This window comes from Mustela lutreola, chromosome 4 (genome assembly GCF_030435805.1).
Source record: "Mustela lutreola isolate mMusLut2 chromosome 4, mMusLut2.pri, whole genome shotgun sequence".
Lineage (NCBI taxonomy): Eukaryota > Metazoa > Chordata > Mammalia > Carnivora > Mustelidae > Mustela > Mustela lutreola.
The window spans coordinates 13,805,875-13,828,305 of record NC_081293.1 but is presented as its reverse complement, the minus strand read 5'-3'; the positions used below and the strand labels follow the sequence as shown (position 1 = coordinate 13,828,305).

The window sequence follows — 22,431 nt, the reverse complement described above, 5'->3', positions numbered from 1 at the left end:
GGTTAAAGCCTCTGCCTTCAGTTCAGGTCATGATCTCAGGGTCCTGGGATCGAGCCCCGCATGGGACTCTCTGCTCAGCAGGGAGCCTGCTTCCCTTCCTCTCTCTCTCTCTCTGCCTGCCTCTTTGCCTACTTGTGATCTCTGTCTGTCAAATAAATAAGTAAAATCTTTAAAAAATTTTTCTAAAAAAATGAATGTTTGAGTTACCTTTGCCGGTAACGAGCAGAATATGAATGAAATTAACATGACATTTGTACCCATCACACTGTTTTTAGCAATAAAAAAGAAATGAAGGGTCCATATGTATCAATATGGGTAGGTCAATACATCAATAGGGGTAGATTTTCCCCAGGGCCCTGTTGGGAAGAAAAGCAAATGTTGGGAAGACACCATTTAGATACAGAAATTACCATTTATGTACATTGTTACTGCTACCCACCGCATACACACTACAAAATACCAGAACATGGACATTCAGAATCCCTAGTATTAACTTCCATAATTATAATTACATAATTATTATTATTTATTTTTTGTTACAATAGGATGCACAGCCAATATGACCAAAAAAACTCATCACTGCTAATTCCACACGGTGGTCAGAGAGGTGTTTGCCCATGCTATTTTTTGGAGTTTTAACTTTGTATCCAATTTTAAAAGAAAAAAGGGAAAGAGAGGTTTCCAATATTTTGGAGTTCAGAAGCTGTGGCTGGTAAGAGGGGTTGCCGGTGAGAGATGACCGGGTGGTTTCTGGGACCCCAAGATGGTTCCATGTCTGATTTGCATTCAGCTCCTGATTTATCAGCCACTGCTCCCGAGACACACAGCAAGCACCTCCCTCCTCTCTATCTTGGGAATTTGCATCTGTCACATCAAAAAATTCCATCTTCAGCGTCTGACCGTCTTGCCACTTGTCCCCAGTGTCCTGTCGGTCACGCCTGGACCAAATGGCACTACCGATGAGACCCAGGACCCAGGCAACCACCTGCCAGAGCCGGCAGAGACCTCACTGGGAAAGACAGCTTTATTTCTTTGCGTTCACCTGCCCCTGCCACAAACCACGGAATTCCTGCAAAGATCTCACTGAGTCAAGATTGAATGGTAACAAAAGTGTGATACAAAGCCCTCCATTAAGAACCAAGGCGTCTTCGTCCCGTCTTCTCAGCCTCCATGGGGGAAAAATAATGAATACTTTACAAAGCTATTTCATAACATGTTATGTTAAATGAACAACAAATTACTTTTTCTTTTACTAGCTTTTAATGCTAATAGTGCCATTTATTCCTGACCTTCAGATATAGGAGATATTTTAAATGACAGCGTAAAAAGAGTTCTTGTTTGAAAACGCAAGCTACTTTAGACTGCATATTATTACTTATAAGTATAGCGTGTGACAGCATCGCGCATTTCAGCACCCCATTTATATCTAACTGGTATATATTTCAGTTGACATTTATTATTCTCCTGCATATGTGTCAAATTTCTTAATGATGACTCTGACAAAGGCGTAGATCTTGGAATATATAAATTACATTGGCTACCATATAATCAGTGTTATCTATTAGAATGCTATTTGTGATAAATCATGTTCAAAATAAAAATTGAATTGATTTTTCTGTTATTTTAATATTGTGCCGCTCACAGCAAGCCCTTGATTGAATCTTAAACGCTTTAATGTTCTATTTTTGTTTCAGGCAGATCAGAAATGAGGTTTGCACTATCCGCAAAGCTAAAACAATTTGTCAAACAACAAAATCAAATCTTCAAAAAGCATCTTTGTTTTCCAGCCACAGGAGTAAATTTGGCGACGCTATCATTACGGGGCACACAACTTAGTCACCAAAGCCTCACACGCACATTTAATTTCTGTGCATCTATTTTCACCTAAATCAGATTTTAACTGTAATGCAGGGTATGAAAAGCCTCTGCCAGGTCTTTGTCTCTACCTTTTCTCGCGACCCATTGCAGGCTTCCTCCTGGCTAATCTGAGCTCCATATCATCTTGCTCTGGTTTGGGCGAAGTTCTGTGTCCTGGGAGCATGGCGCTTCTGTTTTCCAGAGCCCCCAAAGGGGTCTCTCTTAAGAGGGCACCTGCTTGACCCAAATTACTTATGAGATGCATCACTTGTGACTAGCTCCGGGCTAGCACCATCTCCTTGGTTTAACTCATTGTGTAGGGCAGGGACTGGCAAATGAAGACCCATGGGCCACCTGTGTGTGTACGACCCTCCAGCTAAAAATGGTCACATTTAAAAAAAAAAATTTTAATGAAAATCAAAAGGAGAATACTATTTTGTGATACATGAACATTATATGAACTTAACATTTCAGTGCCTATAAATAAACTCTGATGGGAACACAGCCACCCTTGCTCATTTACATATTGTCTATAGCTGCTTTCCTGCTAAGATGGCAGAACTGAGTATTTGCGAGGGAGACCAGATGGCCCAGAAGCCTAAAAATTTGACTATCTGGCCCTTTAGAGAGAAAATCTTCCAACCTTGGTTTAGAAGGAAGGGCCTTAGTAATTTATGTCTTGATTAAAAGGATTGTCACCTTCAGGGCAGGGGGCCGAGGGAGCATTCAAATAAAAAATTGCATTCGCCACGATCAATTTCATAGCTTTATAGATGCATTGGCTAAAAGGTTCTCAACCTTATTAGATGTTAGATAAAAGGTTTTAGAAAAAATGAGGAAAAAAGGAGAACCAAGAAATAAAACAACCCCAACTTTCACAAAGCTGCAGTTGTGATCAACGTGTACACAAATTATAAAATAATTCCTAAATGTCCTTATACAAATGGGTTGAAAAATAAGCAATCACCAAAACTGTATTGAGTTTAAGCAAATGGGAGTGGCTTTGGTTCAAATGGCCTTAAGCCAGAGGTCTGTTAGCAGCTGCCAGTCACCCAGACCCGGACTATGGAAGGCAGGGGGTGCCTCAGCCAGATGGAGAAGCCTGGGGAGATTTGCCCTTGGTGTGACCTTCAGAACACATACCGGAAACGAGGGCTAAACGAGGGCTGGGTATTTGGTCCCTTCAGGGTACCTGGTGCCCCTTCCTGATAGCACCCCAGACTAGCCAGGGAAGGTAGAGTATATGCTCTTAGCCTTTGGAGAATTCAAAAAATCTAGTTTAAATCCAGATATGAACACAGACTTTTGTTGGGGAGATATCAGCCTCTGGGGGAGGGGCTATTTTTGGAAGACTGATGGAGGCTGGTGTACCCCACCATCTCCCCACCAAGCTCATCTCCATCAGCTGAGAAAAAGAGACTTTTAAGGAGAGGGCCGTTGGGGACTCTGCCTGCTAGGTCTTCCCATCTAATGATGGCTCCTACTATAGAGCACTGCTTCTGGGCTGGGCACCAGGGGAAACTTCGAGTATTTGTTAGGGGAGGAGTTGGGGGTGACGTGGGGGTAATTTGGTTGAGGAACTCAGAGGCCCTTTGGGAAAAGCCAAGTCCCCAGCTCTTGGTTGAAACTCTTGGCGGGGGAGAGAGGCTGATGAGCAAGGCCTAGAGCAGGGCAAGGAGATGAGGCCCTCCAGGCTCGGGCCTTACTCAAACCTCTCAACTCTTGTTCCGGTGGTGGTGTTCCTTCCCAGTGCCTTCAGCTCGGTCAAGGGCTGCCCGTGAGCCTTGTGCTGGCAAAATGTCAGGCCATGCCCTTTGTGTTCATGATGCATTTAATCCTCTCAAATCACCTCATGAAGAAGGCGTCCTCATTACATCATCATCACAGGACACTGGGGCTCAGAGTGGGTGAGTTTTTCCCGCCAGATCACACAGCAGCCACATGGCACAAACAGGTGTGAGGCCTCCCAGAGCCCAGCCCTCGACATCCTGAACCCCACTATACCAACTCTCGCACTTCGTATACTTTCGGGTTTCTCATGAATCCTCTCGTCTCTTTTCTTTCTGAATTGACCCAGCAGCTCTTGGAGCAGTAGTTCATGTTGTGACAGTGGCCTCAGAGGATCACACGACGTGGGGGTGACGTGGCAGCGACATGGCAGTGACGTGGTGGCGACGTGGCAGCGTGGCATGAAGGTTACGTGTGCCAACTCTGACCTCAGACCTCCTGCCATTTACTGTCTGTGTGACCCTGAGCCAAGTGCCTCAGTTTATTCATTCATAAAATGAAAATGTTTAAAAAATACTAATTAAATAAGTTATTCCGGGGAAGGACTTAGGCCAGAGCCTGACACAAGCAAGCACATTAGCAGCTGCTGCTGGTTTTATTACTGGTCCGTGATGCCCGAGCAGCCTCCCTCCCGGGGTAGAATCCCTGGGAGGAACGTCCAGCGGTAAAGGGCCTCCATTCGTGGGCAGGAGCTCGGGGTTCTGAACCGCGTTGTGTTAATAACTCACCATGAGGGACAGAACGCCAACCCATCTCCAACCCATGTCAGCTACGTTCTTGGGTCCCTTTGCCCCAGGGGTAATTGACAATCCTTCCTGAGCAGGTGTGGACCGGATTTACCTGCCTAAGCTCCCTATTTCCATAATCAACAGGGCTCTTGAGTGAGCTGTTTTGTTATCTTCATTCCTTTTACAAAGTAGGCATTGGAGGATCAGAGAGGTTAAGGCAAGCATCCGGAGTCACACAGCCAGAAGAACCCAGAGTTGAGATCTGAACTCAGGGAGTCTCCCTCCAGGCCACGGGCTTTATAGCTGCACTGGAACGACGTTAAAGCCAAGATTAAGGTCCTGGTTAGAGGCAGCCTGTCCCCAGTCTGTTGGGGGTGGGGGGGGCAGTCAGGACAGGCAACAGGACAGACCCTCCCAACAGCTCACCTCCAGAGGATTGTGGCACAGGAAGATAAAGAAGTGACCGCAGAAGAGCACTTTAATGCCGGGGAACCCAAAGGATCCCAACAAAAGGCCCTGTGGTCGTCAGCAAACGCACAAACCCTCACTTTGGTTTCTTCAAGTCTCCAGACCCAGGGACATTTGTCTTATCAGGTAACAGTATTGTTTTTAGTGGCAGGAATGAGCTCATTACGGATGCAACTTGTGCTAATAATGATACCGTGCTCTGCAGAAATCACCTCTCTGCCTCCCCCGACGCATGATGCTCCCAAAATTACATGCTAGGGAGGAGCAGCGAGGGGGAAGATTAAGGAAAAGAATTATAGTGAGGAACAGCGTCCACAAAAGGACTTGCAGATTTGCACACTGAACGTGGCATTCTTAATCATGAAGATGTAGCCGAATTACATGCTATGATGGCCGTTACTCAATTGTTACCTCTGACCCTGGGTTGCTGTTTTTTGCTTTTGTTTTACAGTTCAAGCCAGTTTTCAAAGGCGATACCCACTGATTTAGTCGGTGACTTAAACACTGATGCCCAATAGGATCCCAAGATCAGGATGAGGGCTCCTTGCAAGGAATCATTTCAATCCTGGCACCCCTTAATTTCACGGGCAAAGACCTCAAGAACCTTCAGTCCAGAGCCATCATCTACAAACTCTGTGGGTTTGGGAGAGGGGGCTGGGCAGAAACGGCTTCCACCTGCCTCATTTCCGAGGGGCCAGAGCTGTGACTGCTGGCCTGCCCACCCCAGGCAGGGGACCCATCTATCTCCTGCTTTCATCATGGATGGAGGCAGGGGTAAGGGGTGGGGGTGTCATTCTCCCAGGGTCTTAACAAAGTTGTAAAAAATATTAACTATATTCATGGAGGTTTGTTCCAGTCCTTTGAACAAGATGCCAGCTACCCTCTATTGACATGTGACTTTTTTCCTGTAAACATACAATCTCAAGAAAATTAAAATCTTTAAAATAAAGATTTTTTTTAAATAACATTTTTGTCCTAATTGTGAAAACAATACATGTGTGCTATAGAAAATTGGAAGGTACTCAAACAAGAAAATAAAAATAACTAACGACACACCATCATCCAAATAACCACCACAAGAGTTATGGGCTAGTGTCCTCCCCCCTCCCCCCACTGTTTTAAAAATGAAAAATTAGGATCACTGTGTGTGTGTGTGTGCGCATGTGCATGTGTACATGGGTTTATTATTCTCATACAGTTTTATGGCCTGTTTTTTGGCCATTTTTCATGATCTATAAATATCTGTCCGTAACAGTAATCTTCTATCACATCATTGTTGGGTAGTGGGAGAGATGGTAATCCCAAATCCTGTGGGGTTTGGGCTGCTGCTTTGTTTTGTACGACAATCACCCTGGACATCCATCTTTGGCTATTTTTCTGGATGAGAAATCATGTCTGGGCCAGGCTCCTCTGGCTGGCGGGTGAACTATGCAGGCCTCTGCTCACAATAAACATGTTTAAATGCAGGAAGCAAAATACTTGACACTACAAGGGAAACTAATTACATTGAAATAGGATCCAAGTATTAGGACAATTCTGTGAACCAACCACATGCATCTTTTTTTTTTTTTTTTTTAAGATTTTATTTATTTATTTGACAGAGATCACAAGTAGACAGAGAAGAAAGGAAGCAGGCTCCCGGCTGAGCAGAGAGCCCAATGCGGGGCTCAATCCCAGGACCCTGAGATCACGACCTGAGCCTAAGGCAGAGGCTTAACCCACTGAGCCACCCAGGTGCCCCCCAACCATGTGCTTCTTTAGGCACAGATTGAATAGCCGTATGTTAGAGTGTCGATACAGTCGCTCTAATAACTACATCATTATACAGTACGGTCAACACTAACATTTTGCACGCAGCAAAAGTCATGATACAAACGGATCTGTGGCTTCTATCAGGCCAACGGGACGGGATGCCTGTGGTTTGTTGCGTTAAGTGAAGGGAATGCTAAATCACATTTGGGAGGTTCGTAAAAAACAGTTGAGAGGTGACTTTTTTCTCACCAAAGTCCTTTGTACTCATTAAAGATTTGGCATCTGATTTCTCTGCCCTGGGCAGGTCTCCCAGGAGCCAAGTGCTGTACTGTTTTGGCTCTGCCCGTTACTGAGCCTTTGGACGTCTGCGATGGTCTCGCTGCTCCACGAGCTGCATCTGACGTCTTCTGAGGGCTGCTGGATGCCTCAGCCTAGGACTTCTTCAGAAAGGGGCTCAATGCAGGTATAATGAGCTAAGCTTAGACACGCTCATCCTGGAAAAGGATGGGCCCTAATCCAGGGTGACTGGCATCCTTATAAGACGACCGCCATGTGAAGACACAGAGACACAGAGGGGACGTCACAGGACCATAAAGATAGAGATTGTAGTTATGTACCGAGGAAGGCCGAGGATTTCCAGCAAACCACCAGGGGGTGGAAAGAAAGAGGTAAGGAAGGAGTCTCCCTTGAGGTTTCCATATTAACACCTTGAATTTGGATTTCTGGCTTCCAGTACCATGAGGTAATACACTTCTGTTGTCTTATTGGCATCCAGTGTGAGGTACTGTTACAGCAGTGCTGTGAAACAAATACATCTTGTGTCTGTCTGCCAGTCGGGGTCTCCTGAGGAGTGGGATTCTGAAACACCAGGGTTGGGTAGGCATACCGTCGGGCCACCAGGTCAGGACCCAAGATGGCTGACAGGGACCGCTGGTTGGTTAGTGGGCTGGGCCAGGGCTTCCATAAGAGCCTGATCCAGGTGCACAATGTTACCTCAAGGTAAGGAAGAGATGAATCTCACCCCGGCTCTTCTCAAGGTCAACACAACCTAGGAACCCCCAGCCCCCACAGAAACCTTCAGCATGCCGAGAAGTAGCTTCTTTATTCCCACACCGCAGTGAAAGGTCTTTATCATTAATGACATGCTGTTGCCAAACAGATAGCGAGCTGGTGGCAGTTGAAAGGATTCTTAGGTTTTGAAATTTTCCTAGGGCCTGTTGGGTGTTGGGGAGGGGCTGGTTCTCACGCAAGAGTGATGAGTTTCTGAGTCCCCTGCTAAGTTCCCCTCTCCTCGGCAGGCTGTCTGCCTCAGCTTTCCTCCGCATACTTTGCTAAGAACAGTGGCTCGAGGTAAATCTTCCCGCTGCACGACATATTTGTCCCTTGGGCACAGCCACATGTCACTGGAGGTCTGGGTTCCTCGGTCAGGGGTCTCCCGTGGGCAAGACAGCTGCCACCTGGAAGAGAAACCATCCTGACGAGTTGCAGGCCGACAGCACCGCTAAGCAGGGAGGCTACTGCAAACATCTCATCCCCTTTATAAAAGTAGCAGGAAAGAAAGAAAGAGCGCTCCCTTACCTGGGACAGAAAAATCCAGACAATTGGGCAGCGATCCTTCATGCTGCAAAACTTTTTGAGAAGGGGCGGAAGGAGGTTGGGTGGACCCCTTGCCATACATTCTAAAGGACAAAAGTCATAGACTTACTCCTCTTTTGAATAATAAAGAAAAGAAATACAATCTGTCCTGTGTGAGCACAGCAGCTTACTTTCAAATCCTGATGGGATTTATCCTAAACTTAAAGGATTATCATATCTCCATTTTGCAGGAGGGAAAACTGAGGCCAAACAGCCCCCCTCTGCAGGGCCCTACCATGCCCCTCCTCAGGACTTAGGTTGCTGCTAGGACAGGTGGCCCGGTGGGTTTTTTTTACTTTTGGTCTCTCCCTGCAACCAGCAAAGACGCAAGCAGGCTTCTGGAGAATGCCGGGTCGGGTGGGGGGGTGGGGTGGAGGGTCGCTGCTTCCCGTGAAGGCCTTGCTATTACCAACAAGGCCCCTTCTGTACAACAAACCAAACAGAAAAGCAGCCGTAGAACTGGGGGGGGGGGGGGCTATAAACGCCCCCCCAGCCCAGCCCCAGCTCTGGCCCTGGTTCTCGTCACCTGTGGCTATGCCCCACGCCAGCCCCACGCCGGACTCACTCCTCAAATGGCTTCAGGTGTGACCTCCTGGCCTGCTCCATGATGCCCAGGAAGTCCCTGTAGCAGTTTCTGGCCATGACAGTGTACCGCGTGGCGCAGCCTAATTCGGTGACCCTGGCTCTCGGGAGGTAGCCAGCCCAGCCCGGGATCGGGGGCTCATAGAGGGGTTTCTTGATGTTTTTGCATTCTGTAAAAAGATGGCATGCTTCCTGAGGGCTTTGAGAAGCCACCCAGTGGCTGCTCCCCAGGTAGCCTGCACCCCTACAGTTACCCTGGTGAGCCCCTAGGCCTCTAGAGGCCTTCAGAGCGGCTACCCCTGGTCGGTTGATTCTGTGAGCCAGGCACCTGGATAGGAGCTTTCCGAATACCCTCGGAGTTCCTTCTCTCACACACTGGGACAGGCTGACACCATTATTGACTCCGCCTTATGAACAGGACACGGAGGCCTTGCAGAGGTTAAAAGAGTCTTGGTCATGGTCACCCGGGTAAGGAGGTGGTAGAACCAAGCTTCAAACCTGCACCTGAGTCTCGGGTTCTTTGTCTTCAACAGATCCTGCTCCTCATTCAAATTAATGAAAAAGCTTCACACATTGCCTCTTGGATAGTTTACAGAAAAGAAGCAGGAGAAGCATCCAGGTCAGAAGAAAGTACATCAGGCTCAGCACCAGGAATCTGCCTTCAGGTCATGAACGACTCTGTCTGGCTGACCTGGCCCAATTCCCACTGGTGAGATCAAAGATTCCTGTCTGCCTGCCTCCTCCAGGTACGGTCAGAATAGAATTAGGCCACTGAGTCCCAGAATCAGAGCCAGAAGGCACTATGGGAAGCATCTAATCCATCCTTCCCTGCGCTGGAGGAACGAACTACAGTCCAGAGAGGGGAGGCCATGTGCCATAGTTCACACAGCAAACAGTCACAGAGCTGGGCGAAATCTCAAACTCTTGGGCAGATGTTCTTTGTTATGATTCGGAAAACTTTCAAGCACAACAAATGTGTGGTTAGCCGTCCCACAACTATAGTCCTAATAATAAAGACAGTTCTGGAGTCCATTACTTTTCTTATAGGCCTTTAGACCTTAAGAACGGTCCAGGACAAATCATCGTGATTAGCCTTATAGATCACGTCAGAAGTTGGTTTTGTCATTGTTATCATGGTTGTTCTCCAGTGCCTGCCACAGCTGGATTCCAGCTGAGGACTGACCTCACTCAGACAAGGGCCATTACCTCCGCAGCCTCACTTTCCCCATCTCTAAAATGGGAATAATCATGTTTGACCTCTTGAAATAATGGTGCCCAGCACAGGGAAAGCAACCCCAGAGCGTCCATACTGAGACAGCAGGTGCAGTCTGAGCGATCGTGGCCACATGCAGGGGGAAGGGGGTCTCCATTCACAGCACCCTATGGTCTGACCAGGACCGGGTCGCTCTTTCCCCCAGGAGATGTTTCTTTCTCACTGGATGAAACCAAGCCTTTCTGTCTTGCACCACACCGCCTGGGGATTTGAAAGTGGGTTGGACTCCCTGTTCCCTGGGCCAGCCCAGTGGGCCTGCTGGGCCCTGCACTTGGGCCCCAGCAGAAGGGGACTGGTTTCCGGGGGGGCTGGTACCCAGACTCAGGGGGTGATATTGCCGGTAATACTGGTGCAGCGCCCGCAGGACGGTCTCCTCAGAGCAGACGGGCTTCAGCCTCCGGGCAGTGGCTACCGAGCAGTGAAATTCCTCCATCTGGTTTTTATAGCGCTGTGTGATCTCCTGGAAGATCTTCAGACAGTGGGCCATGCTGTCCTTGCTGGTGGCCTGCTGGCAGCAGAGGTAGGGCACGAAGCCTGCAAGAGCCAACGAATGGGAGCCTTCAGCAAGGCTGTCGGAACCTACAGATGCTCCCCAGAGTCCCAGCCCGCTCTGTGGCATTTCCTCCCCGGGCGGACAGCACTGCCTTTCCCCAAAGGCCATTAATACAAGCAGCGCTGTTGTCTGCACCGCACTGGGCCCTCCCAAGGCCACACACACACACACAAAATGACCTTGGAGCTGGGGAGGGAAGGCCCATTTCAACAAAGACGATGACAGTAATATTCTTTGATAGCAAAGCCCCTGATGTCAGTCTGAACCACAAATGGGGAAAGCATTTAATGGGCCAAAATGATAGTCTGAGGAGTAATTGAAATTATTCATCTGTTTTAGAGAGAAAGCTTATTTTCTTTGACACTTCCCAAATGCAATTTGGGACCCTTTTTCGTTTTTTGTCGGACCATCAGGAGATTGCAGGGCTTATTAAAAGCTGAGGCCTATGACACACAAAAAAAGGTAAATTCATTATCTGGGGGGCCCGCCCCCTAGAACAATTTTTTTACCACTTCCCACAAAATAACATATAATCACTACAATTAGTATGGGGTAAAACACAAGCATTTATTTAAACCGGAGGCTGAATCCCAGGGCCTACACCATTGTCACAATAAAACTAGTTTTTGAAAGCACAAAAGGAAGAAAAACTGGTTAAGAACTTGGTTTTCGATGGGTAAACAAAAATAAATAAATACCTCTCACTCGTTACTGAAGCCCCACATGTCGCCCGCGTCCCGCAAGAAAACTTGATTTCAGAGTCAAGAGTAGCAACCCTGCCTCCCACATCCTGCGAGAAGCCACTTCTGGAAAAATCTGATTATGAGGCTGTTCCGAAGCCCTCCCCCCACCAGAGAGGCTCCTCAACCCTGGGGCAGTTAAAAGATACCCTAGTGTTGTTGGGGGGGGGGGGTCGTAGGAACCGAGGGGTCCTGGTGACTGGATAGATTTTATGTAATTGTATCTATGTACACACAGAGGAATTCAAGCTACCTTCCCAGAATCTTACTAAGGGCCGGGACAATCTTAGGAGAGACCTATCGTTACCCTGTGTAGAGGGCTGAAATGGTGTCTCCTGAGTAGATATGTCCCAGTCCTAACCGATGGGTCCCATGAAGGTGACCTTATCTGGAAATAGGGTCTTTAAGGATTTGGGAATGAGATTATCTGTGTCTGGGGAAGGGCCCTAAATCCAGCTGTCTCTGTCTCGGTCCCCTGTCTAGTGTGGCCAGCTGGCTGGGCCAGGACAGGCACTTATGTTTTTAGGACACTTGTTGAAAATACTCTGTTATAAGAGAAGAGAGAGGGGGATCTGAGGAAGAGACACTGAGGTGCAGGGCAGAAGGCGTGAGAAGAGCCGTGGGAAGACCAGGGGGTGGCGGGGGCAGAGATTGGGGCCATGCTGCCGTAAGTCACCAAACAGTCAAGGCCATGAGAAACTGGAAGAGACAAGGAAGGACCCTCCTCTAGAGCCTTCGGAGAGAGCATGGCCCTAGCGACACCTGATTTCAGACTGCTTGCCTCCAGCCCTGGGAGAGAATAACCATCTTTTGTATTAAACGGCAGGCCTAAGAAACTAATACACCCATTTAATAGACATTTTTACTTACTGCAAAAAGTAAGTTCTCAGTAACCCAGAAGCCTGAGGACAAGAACCTTTAGGTAGTGACCGACTATCCCTGTTTGCCAAGGACTTCAGGGTTTCCTGGGACTGAGGACTTTCAGTGCTAGAACCAGAGCCATTCCAGACAAATCATTTGGATCATTCTCCCTCTAGGGGACCCAGGAAGGAATGGGACCCTAAGAACAGTCCTAGCGCAAAACTTGAGAAAGCTCCCTTGGGAAAAAGGACCTTATCCATTGCATCTATCCCTTATCTTGGCCCGAAGGCAATGATACCCATAAAGTGCTTCCCACAGGCCCAGCCACATCCTGCGAGACCTGGCCTGAGTTCGATCTCTCCATTAATTTGAACTCAGTTATCAGCCATCTTCAGTAAGGGAGGTTTTCAACAAGTATCTTAAAAAGCTAAAGTGCCCGCCCGTACTGGCCCAGCCAGTCAGAAGGACACAGTGGACCAGGGCAGGGATGGCAAGCAGGACCGTGGTTCCCCTGCCAGGCGCATCCACGGGGCACATCTCTACTTACCACTGTAGCCTGGTGTGATTGGCAGATGTCTCATGAAGGTCCTGGAAGACTCCATGATCCCGCTCGCTGTTAATGAAGGGAAGAGGGAATGAGATGATCTCATCCAGGGTCCTTGCCTCGGAATTTACTGTGTGTGTGGCCGGAGCCCTTGGGAGCAGAATGATCCTGCCCGGGGGGTGCTGGGACAGAGAGGCAGTGCCGCCGTCATAACGCAGAACCGGCAGGCGTAGTTGGTGTCAGTTATGAAAACAACAGGTGTTCCCCTATTACATGAATTTACATACATATGGTCTGATCGCCATCTGCGAGCGTCTCCCTTCCTGGGACCTCCTCCATCCAGCAACCCGCCAGCCAGCGGGCCGGCCAGCCATGGTGAACCATACACACACTGTGGCCAACAATGGCGATGCGGTTAGGAACATATAGATGAGCGGGACCCAGAAGCCCCCCTGTGAACCCCTGAACCCCAGAAGAGGGAAGAGATGAAGAACTCCCGCTCCCAGAGCCTTTCTCCCTCCAGGGGGAAAAGGTCGCAAGCAATGGGGATGTCTGCTGCCCCTCCCCGCCACCGCCCCCCTCAGGACAGTAGGCAGTGTCCAGAGACATTTTGGGCTATTACAATTGGGGGATGGGGCGCTACTAGTACCTAGTGACTTAAGAGGCCAAGGATGCTGTTAAACATCCTACAGGACACTGGGCAGCCCCACAAGGAAGAATTAGAATAAGCTCTGGCTGGAAGGGCTCAGAGGTCCCTAAGAGCTGGCGTGGAGTCCAAGATGGGTGAGCAGAGGGTGGCGGGGGCTGACCACCTGGCATGGGTTTATGCGGCTACTGCTACCCCAGCCAGACCCCCTCCCCGTTCCGGGATGGCTTCTGGTCCCAGCAAAGGGCCAGGTCCTGCCCCTGGGCTTCCGCTGATGCTGTCCAGTGCCAGGTCTCCCAGCCGATTCATCTCTCCGAAGTGGGGTCTTCGAGGCCAGGATGGGTGGTCTCGGGGTGGAGCGGAGGGCGGCGGTCCGTGTTTAGTCAGCAGTGGTGGGAATTTTAAACACGCTCACTTACAGGACACTTGCTAGGACACCGCTGACAGGGGCCTGAACTCCTGTAAAACCCTCGCTGCCCTAGGATTAGTTCCCGTTTCTGTCTCCCACTTATAGATGAGGGGGAAAGGCACCGGGAGGCTAAGGAACTTATTCGAGGGCTCTCCCATCCAAGGACCTATGAACGGACGCAGGACTTCCACATTCTGAGGGCAGGGCTATGTTACCCGAAGGCGTGGCCCTGGCGAGGGGGCGGGGTCCGGGGAGGGTGGGTAGCAGCCCGGGCAGCTGCCTGGAGGAGGTGGAATCGGAGAGAAAGAGCGTGGACAGGATGTGTGCTGGGGATGGGGGCCCTGAGGGGTCGGTAAGCTCCGTCACAGCTCCCGGCCCCCTCCTGCCTCCTGTCCCGGGGCAGCCGCAGTCCCGCGTCCTCACCTGGACCAGCCCGGATCGCTGCCAGCCAGGCCTCCTACCCTCCAGGCCGACCCTGTCCGCCAGCGCTCCTGGCCTTTGTGCGCTCACCAGCCCCACCCCACCCCGGGGGAGGGGGAGGAAGGGGAAAGGAGGGGCCGGACCCTCCCTGCTACCCCTCCCCCTCGCGAGCCCGCCCAAACAGGACGCGAGCCCCCTCCCCCCGCCGGCCTGGGGCTTGGGTCAACCCGAGTGGATGGGGGGTCCTTGCCGCCCCCGCCCCCCACCCCGCCGCGCTCCCAGCTCAGCGCCAGCCCCCGGGCGTGAAGTTCAGGGGTTTCCCAACAGCTACTTGGCCTCTGAAGTTGTTCTCCTATCTGATTCTTGGTACCTGGTCTCCCCGCGCTGGGCCCCTCTGGGTTTTGGAACTGGAGGGAGAGCTACGTGAGAGGATCTAGGTCACAGCTGCCTTTTCTGCTGTTGACCAACACTGGCGCGGCGTGGGGCGGGGCGGGAGGTAAGAGGGTTGGCACCCCGCCTTCCTCTCCGGAGTCAGAGCGGCAGAGAGGGGTTGTAAGGGGGCAGCAAGCAGCCTGGGAGGGAAGGAGAGGCCTGTGTGGGTGGGGACTTCCCATCACACTCCTCCCCCTAGTCCTCCGTCTTCAGAGGGGTTGGAACAGGGAGTGGGACAGAAAAGGGGCAAAGCACCAAAATGAAGAGGGCGGCGCCAGGGAAGCGGAGCCATCCTGCTTTCTGATCATCCGCATTTTGGGGGAGCTAAAAGGGGCCTGAGCTTTCATCTCACTGGATTGAGAATGAGGGCGACCCAGACAGCGAGAATGAGGGCCTTTCCAGACAGCTAGTACCAGGGGGGCCCTGTGCTTACAACTGACCCCTGATCACCCAAGAGCACTACCTTCCAACGGATCTGTTTGTTTCCCTGCCTCCTCGCCCCCACCGTGCCCCACACCTACTTCCTGGGAGTTGAACCTCAGATGAAGGCTGGGGGAGCTGCCCACTTAGGAAGGAACCATTTGAACCCCCGTGGGTGTCCTCAGGACTCCACCACAGACTCTCCGGAAGCTACTAAAGCCAGCTCTGGAGGATGACCCAGACACAGAGCCTGGAGTCAACTCAAGGCTCTAGTTGACAGCCGGTCTGGAGTGCCTGCCAGGATGGGAGGGCTAAGCCCCATCTGCTTTGTTTTCAACCATTTGCATTTGGGTGTGGTACCCTTGGTCAGCCGCTGCCCCAGCTCCTCTGCCTTCTGTCTGCCTAGCCCACTTTCTGTAGCTTGGAGGGAAAAGGGCTCATGAACATGGATGAAGCCTTGGTTCCCAGCAAAGGACCCAGTCTTGTTCGAATGAAAGTTAATTTTAAAAGCTTGCAACATTTAAGAAAAGACCTGAAAATCAGTCTCCATCGGAGTGAGACGGGGAAGAGGGGGAAGTCAGAGATGATACATCTATGATTCCATTCATGAATTCATATGCAGAAAAAAAAAATGGGGGGCCACACGAGATCCAGAGTTTTGCTTTATTAGACATCTGTGAAGACAGAGCTTGCAGTACAATCTCGTCACGTCATGAACAGCTGCAAAGTTCCGTAGAGGGTGAATTCATCTTGCAGCGAACAAGACCCCAATGGCTGATATTTTAGAATAAAGTTCCATGTTCCAAGCAGATGAGAGGTGTGACATAGCGGACAACTTTTATACGAGTCATCCACTTAGTCATTTCTCAGCATAAATACGCAGCTTACAGCTACTTCAACTCTACAGTGTGAAATTCGATCTTCGACTAATAGTGCACTTGGACTCCTGTTTATATAGGCGCATGCGACTCTTTGCCACCCTGGCAATTAACCAGACCTAGACTCTAAAAGCTAAACTTGATCTAAATAACATCCTAGGGGGCGGGCAGGCTCTGCAATCTAGACTCAAGCTTAGTCCAGACTCAATCTGGACTCAATCTCCGACTCTGGGCGAGTGCCTGTGTGTCTCCTTCTCTTCCCTATCTTGTCTGTGACTTGTCTGGCATTCAGCATTTACTACTGCCTGTGTACAGAGGGCATTTAGAAAAGCAATCCTTCCAAAGTTCTGCTGCGAAAACACGAACCTCAGATAATATGTCAAGGACAGCTGAGAAATGGTCAAGACAACAGGCCTTTTAGGAACTTTCTAAGATCAGAAAATGTGTCCGCATGTATTTATCCAGTGTTCTCATTCTAGAATATTTCCGTGGGCAGGAAGGAGAGGAGGGACAGATTTCGGGAGTCCCTTTAAGAAGACTGACTATCGGGGCTGCATTTCTGGGGCCAGAACAAAGTCCAGTGAAGTTATCACCCCCTCCAACACCTGCTTGACATATGCAGAATTCAACCAACTCGCTAAAGAGAAATCAGACAAAGAGATATCCTCAGTGCAAGGTGGGAAAGGTCTTACATTAGCCAAAAAAAAAAAAAAAAAAAAAAAAGACTTCACTAAATTACTCAAACATACACTTAATTGAGTGGAACATCTGGATTTGTGCACCACTCAATCCCGTCCTCGAACCCTGCTGGACTGACAGCCCTGCACATGGAGACCACGCCGGACCGTCAGAGCAACTGCTCTGCCCCATGAGAAGAAGTCGACCCCCCTGCAGGGATGCACAGAGTTTTCATATATTGTCCTGCACAGTCACGTGGTGCCTAGAACCAGCATGCTCAGCTTTCAAAGACTGGAGGGGAAAATCAATACATGATTATGCTCCTTTCAATATAAACTGTGAGCCTTTGGGAAGGATGTGAGGGAAGCAAGGTCTGACGAAGCTGTGGATCCCGCTGGTGTCTCCCTTTTCTTTTTCCAGAGTATTCGGAGCCTCGGCACCTCTGACTCTGGCTCAGTCCCGCGTACATAGTCCATAAGCTTAGTATCAGGTGCAAATCGGTAAGTAAGTGCAATTAAAAAAATGAAGCCATGGGAAAAGAAAGGCAGCAATGTCATCAACAAAATTCAAAGAGCATTTCTCCCTTTTTTTTTTTTAACAAGAAAAGCACATTGTAGAAATCAAGATTCTGTACAATATTCTAATATCATATGTACATAAAATTATATTACTTATAACTAACTTGAGAAGTCTTATTTGCCAGAGTATGGCTGGCAACACCAAAGAAAGACCCAGAACATTTAGCTTTTGAAGCAGAGCAGGCAGCAAGAGAGCCCCAGCAAACACCCCTGTGTGCCCAGACGTGCAATCCCGCTACGGAGGGAAAGGACAGGACTCGCATCCTCTAGGTCAGCGGCCTGTTCATGTTTCACACTCTAGCAGGGAATTCTGCAGCAGGTGGTGTGGAAAGACAAGTTCAAATGAAACTGGAAATGCTATTTGGAATCTGCGTCCCGGCCATGGTAATGGATTTGCGAATCCAGCTTGCCTTCCAAGCCAGCGCCTTAGCGCATCCTCTGTTCCTTCATTATGCATGCCTCCAGAGATTTCAAATCGGAGTGAGCTCCAGCAGACACACCAGTTGGTTCCCCAGCTCGTTCTTAGGGTCCCTTCCAACCTTCCTCCTTCGCAGGCCCAGGCGTGAGGGTGAACAGAACCACCCCCAAGCCACGTGGAGCCCCAACCCCACTCAGACAGGGCAGGGCACGGACCCCCGGCTCTTCACTTGGAAATCCTCTCCCCAAGGGGGGACACTGCAGGCGCTGGTGTACGCTTCAGCTTCCAACAAAACCTGAAGTTAGGGGTTCTCAGATTCCCATGGACCCACGGTCCTCTGTGGTGTCTACTAAACATACAAATCCTGTCCCCCCCTGAGCTCCCCAAGACTTGACTTCAATTTGTAAAAGGAATAGGATCCAGAAACCTGCTTTTAAGAGGCACTCAGGCAGTTCTCTCCAGGGGGGCCCACAGATCAGCTTTGGAAAGACCTGGCTGAATTCATCATGTATAGACTATGAATTCCTTTTAGTTAAGCTTTAAAAAATGAAGATTTTAGAGAGACCTTTCATAGTACAGACTCTCTACCCATGTATCACCAGTGTATTCTTTTTGAAATGTGGTACTGTGGGGCCAAAACTCCTTGGGAGATGGGCGGGGGGGACTTAATTTAAAACATGGACCCTTGTCGAGGTGAGGGGCTGTTCCAGACTCCTGGGCTGGGGGATGGGAACAAGGCAAACTATACGCCCATCCCGCCCCCCCCCCCCGGGGGCACAGAAGCCTCCCCAGGATGGCTTGAATTACTTATGGATTCAGAAATCAGGATCCGGCATCGGGGAACGATGCCACAGCAGATGATCTGGGATAAATCAGCAGCACCTAAATTCCGTTTCCCTCCAAGCAAGCGTTCACCTGCCGAAAAGGGAACGTGTCAGCTCTCCCACTCACTCGAATCCTCGTAGATGAGCTCAGGCGATATTTAACTCCTCCCTGAACCTATTCAGAATGGAAATTATGAGAATCTAAAATAGTGCCCAGCGTGGGCAGGCCTCTGCCGCCGGGTAAGCAGGCTCCCAGCTCCCACTGAGTCCTCGCTTTCCATCACAGGAGGACAAAAAGAAATGAACTGCAGATGGACCGCATTTTATACTGACTGCCATCCAAAACACGTAGAAAGTCTCAAATAGACGAGGCCACCCTAACAGAGATCCGTTCAAAGCAAGCTGGGTGACTGCTACAGAAACGGGCTGCACCCCTGCGTCGGGCGGCTGTTTCACCATTCACCACTGGGCACCTATGGAAACCAGCTGCTCCCCCAGGATCCTCAGAATTCTTATTCCCAAACCTCAAGCTCCATTTCCGACAGCTTTTTCTGACTCCAGTGTGCCCTCAAAAATCCCTAATCATTTTTTAGCCCTCGTGGTTCCCATCTTCCCTGCTGAAATTCAGGTGGGCAATGCTGAGGGTCAAGGACAGAGAAAGAACAGTCAGGGTTGAGGTCAGCGGATGCAGGGGAACGGAGTCCCAGGGAGGGCAGGCAGCGGGGTGGGGCGCACCTGTTAGTAATTTAAGAAGTCAATCCCAACCTTGACGCTCTTCGAGGTGGCTATATCCACAGCCGTGGCCTTGATCTCTGTGTCCCCGAACTGCATGAGGGTCTGGATCTCCCTCCGGGCGGGCACGGCGGCGCCGCTGGTCCCCGTGAGGTCCAGGCGGAGGGTGCCGCACTTCTTCACCCCCGGGTCGGTGATGAAGCTCACGTCGTCGTGCTCGGAGCTGTAGATGTTGATGACGATGACCAGCTGCGAGGGCTTGGCCGGGGTGTAGCTCCGCTTGACCAGCTCCCCCAGGGCCACCGACTGGTCGGCGGAGATGAACTTATCGAAGACGTCGGTGCACCAGCGAGTGCCGTCCTTCACCAGCAGCTTCTCGGGCGGGTGCTTGCCCTCCACGTAGCGGTTCAGCACGCCCACCCCGTAGGTGAGCGGCGACCGGCGCACCTTGATGACGGCGGGGTCCAGGCCGAAGAGGACGGCGCCCTTGAGGATGGTGAGGCCCACGTCCTGGGGGATGATGATGCGGCACTTGTCGCCGAAGGCGGCCTGCACCGCCTGCTGCAGGAGGGGCGCCTCAGCAAAGCCTCCCACCAGGAAGAGGAACTTGACCGTGGACACCTCGGGCTTCTGAAACAGGTCCCCTGAAAACGAAGAGGGACAACGTTCTGGCACCCAAAGCCAGCTGGCTAGGGGGACTGGTGGCCCCATGAATGGGGCAGAAATAGACCAACCCCCTGGGCACCCCCCCCCCCCGGGGGGACAGATATGGCTGAGCTGATGGGACTGAAGCTTTGTAGAGCTGGTCTGGGGTTTGCACACCAGGACGTTCAGGAATAACGACCAAAGCTGCTCATAAGTAGAAACTCATTTTTATGGCGAGATAGTGACGGTTTTTTAGGCATCGATGAAGACTCCCAACATTCTCCCCGCCTGGGGTCCTCTGAAGGTAGTCATGGAAGGGTGTTCTAAAAATCATCCTTTGGTTTTCAAAGGGGTTTGATTTGGTAGGTGTGGGGTAGGAAGTGGAGGGGGGGCTGGGATATTTAAAAAGGTCCCCAGTGAGTCTCCTGCATGTCCCCAAGAGAGGGCCATGGAGGTAAAACAGTGACCACAGGGCCAGAATGTTTGCCCCCTTGTGGGAGACCTTTCCATGCCCACATGACTGGTCCTCCTCCCCAGCAAAGATTACAGATCCTAAGGCATCCCGACCAAGCAAAGACAATCCATTCCCTAGGCCCTGTCACTCCAGGAGAATAATGCTGCTGAGCTCCCAGCAACCTGACTTTTAAAGTCAAACTCAAGGCCAAGGTGAAGACAGGCTCTGGGCTGCTTTATAGTGCCTGCGGAGAAGCATCTGGAAAGCCTGTCTCCAGGCTCCCACACACATACCCAGGCCCCGTCTGCTCCTGCCCAGGCCCCAACCTGTGCCTCGCAGTCCCAGAGCCCCTGCCAACCTGACTTCACACACACTAGCTAGTGATGCTAGAAAAGTCCGTCCCCCTTCCTGGGTCTGCCCCATTGAGTGGCCGAGCACTGGCTGATACTTACGGAGATGCTCAATGATGCTGTCAATGGTTGGCTTAAAAAGAGCGTTCATGGCATCTGGACTCATCCTCAGCATCCCTTGTGAGGACCACTTCACAAAATCCACACTGCGGGGGTGTGGCACAGACAGAAATAAGCAGTGAGTGCGTGAACGATATCCAGTCTAGGTGCACAGAGACAGGCCTTGTCAGAAGAGCTGTCCCACTAGAGGGAGTAGAAAGGCTCCAAAGTCCCCGGAAATATCCTCAACTGCCAGAACCTGGACCCTTAGTTGCGCAAAAGCTAAGACTCAGCCTCTTCCATGTCCCTTGGGGTGGTGGAAGCCAAAGTCCAGTGCAAAAGATAGGGAAAGAATGAAAGGGGTCTTTCTCGTTTGAATGACAACACGTTTTAATCGAGCAATAGTCCGATTCGAGTCCATTAAAGGCTCATGGGGTGTGTCCACTGTGCTGCATGAGACCATGAGCCTGGGGCTCAGGTCCATTCCCTTCAGCCCCGCAGGCACCTGTCCCATGACAGTGATGAGCCCAAGCCTACCGGGATGCTCCCTTCTCCGTCAAAGGCGCAGAACATCCAAAGCAATGCCATGGAACAGAAAGAGCACTGGACTGGGAGTCAGGATCGCTGGGCTCCAGGACGGCCTCCGCCACCCAGAGGTTATGGGACTTTGGGGGCAAGTTGGGTTGCCTTTGCTCTGAGCCCTAGTCTCTGGTCTGGAAATCAAGGATAATACAACTTGTCTTACCCCCCTCACAGGGGTTGTTGTGAAGATGAAGTTCAATGCCACATCTGTGAAAACACTTTGGAAACTTTCTGGCACTAAAGAAATGCCAGAGACTGTTTGTTACAGCACATACCAGCCCTTTCTCAAGTTCAAAGAGGCCAAGAGAATGGGGTCTCTGTCCGTAAAGCAAAGCATGCATCAGCTGCTTCCTAGAATCACAGTCGAGATGCTGCCGGGCTCCCTGACCAGGCAGCCTTCCTGTGGCCTCGGCCGTAGGACAGTGTGGGATGGTGTAGAATGAGCCGGTGGCTGGTTGTGGCCAGTCTTCCCCGAAGGAGAGCTGACAGGCCCCAGAACTATGGGAGCAGACTTGAGATTCAACTTGAACAATACCCAGTCTAGGTGCACAGAGACGGGCCTCTGTGGGGGTGGCTGGTGGACAGAGAGAACATGAGCACAGTATGAGTCTGGCCAGGACCCTGCACCAAGGGCAAGAAGACCTAAAATCACATCAGCTTTGTCTCTTTTAAACAGAACCCAGGCTTCTTAGAGAAATGGCCGATTGCCGGTCTGGGATGCGGAATATACAAGATGAGCCAGGAGCGTCTTTTCTAACTGGAAGTCCGACCAGAAGACCAGAAGACCAACACATTGAATCAATGGGACACAGAAGCCAACTTGAAGGGCTCCTACTGGCCAAGATGGGGCATTCTGACTATCCATCGGGATAAAACTGCCCTAGTTTCATATACATCAACTATGCCTAAATCCATGAAATCTTAACGCTACTCCGCTTGTGTCCCCACACAAAAAAGAAAATGCATTTGTCACTCAGGAGAATGGTAGGAAATCAACCCAGTATTTTTTAACAAAAAATTTATAAATGAAAGGAAAGAACCAAGCCTATATCTTGTCTTTCCTATGTGAAAGTCAGGGCAAGCAA

The 22,431-nt window shown here is 50.4% G+C and overlaps 2 protein-coding genes across 6 annotated transcripts in view; both read right to left on the bottom strand.

Moving 5' to 3' along the window:
- Positions 1 to 6,443: 6,443 nt before the first annotated feature.
- On the bottom strand, positions 6,444 to 14,768 carry SPMIP5 (sperm microtubule inner protein 5). Of its 3 annotated transcripts, none has more exons than XM_059173079.1 (6): positions 14,627 to 14,768; positions 12,785 to 12,850; positions 10,399 to 10,617; positions 8,794 to 8,980; positions 8,172 to 8,272; positions 6,444 to 8,050 (listed from the first exon to the last, which is right to left on the bottom strand). In XM_059173079.1, exons 2-6 carry the CDS (start codon positions 12,837 to 12,839, stop codon positions 7,902 to 7,904), a joined length of 711 nt encoding a protein of 236 aa, XP_059029062.1. In that variant the 5' UTR covers positions 12,840 to 12,850; positions 14,627 to 14,768; the 3' UTR covers positions 6,444 to 7,901. The 3 variants fall into 3 exon arrangements, with proteins under 3 accessions (XP_059029062.1, XP_059029059.1, XP_059029061.1); XM_059173076.1 differs by lacking the exon at positions 14,627 to 14,768 and adding an exon at positions 14,260 to 14,330; XM_059173078.1 differs by lacking the exon at positions 14,627 to 14,768 and adding an exon at positions 14,052 to 14,249.
- Positions 14,769 to 15,757: 989 nt separating this feature from the next.
- The window catches only part of HSPA12A (heat shock protein family A (Hsp70) member 12A), a 155,464-nt gene continuing 148,790 nt past the window's right edge, over positions 15,758 to 22,431 (bottom strand). For 2 of the 3 annotated variants that reach the window (XM_059173067.1, XM_059173069.1), the window contains 2 exons: positions 20,768 to 20,871; positions 15,758 to 19,860 (listed from right to left, as the gene is read on the bottom strand). In XM_059173067.1, coding sequence (XP_059029050.1) covers positions 19,223 to 19,860; positions 20,768 to 20,871 — 742 coding nt within the window. In that variant the 3' untranslated portion in view covers positions 15,758 to 19,222. The remainder of the gene's footprint in view (positions 19,861 to 20,767; positions 20,872 to 22,431) is intronic. The other variant, XM_059173068.1, reaches the window with a different exon arrangement.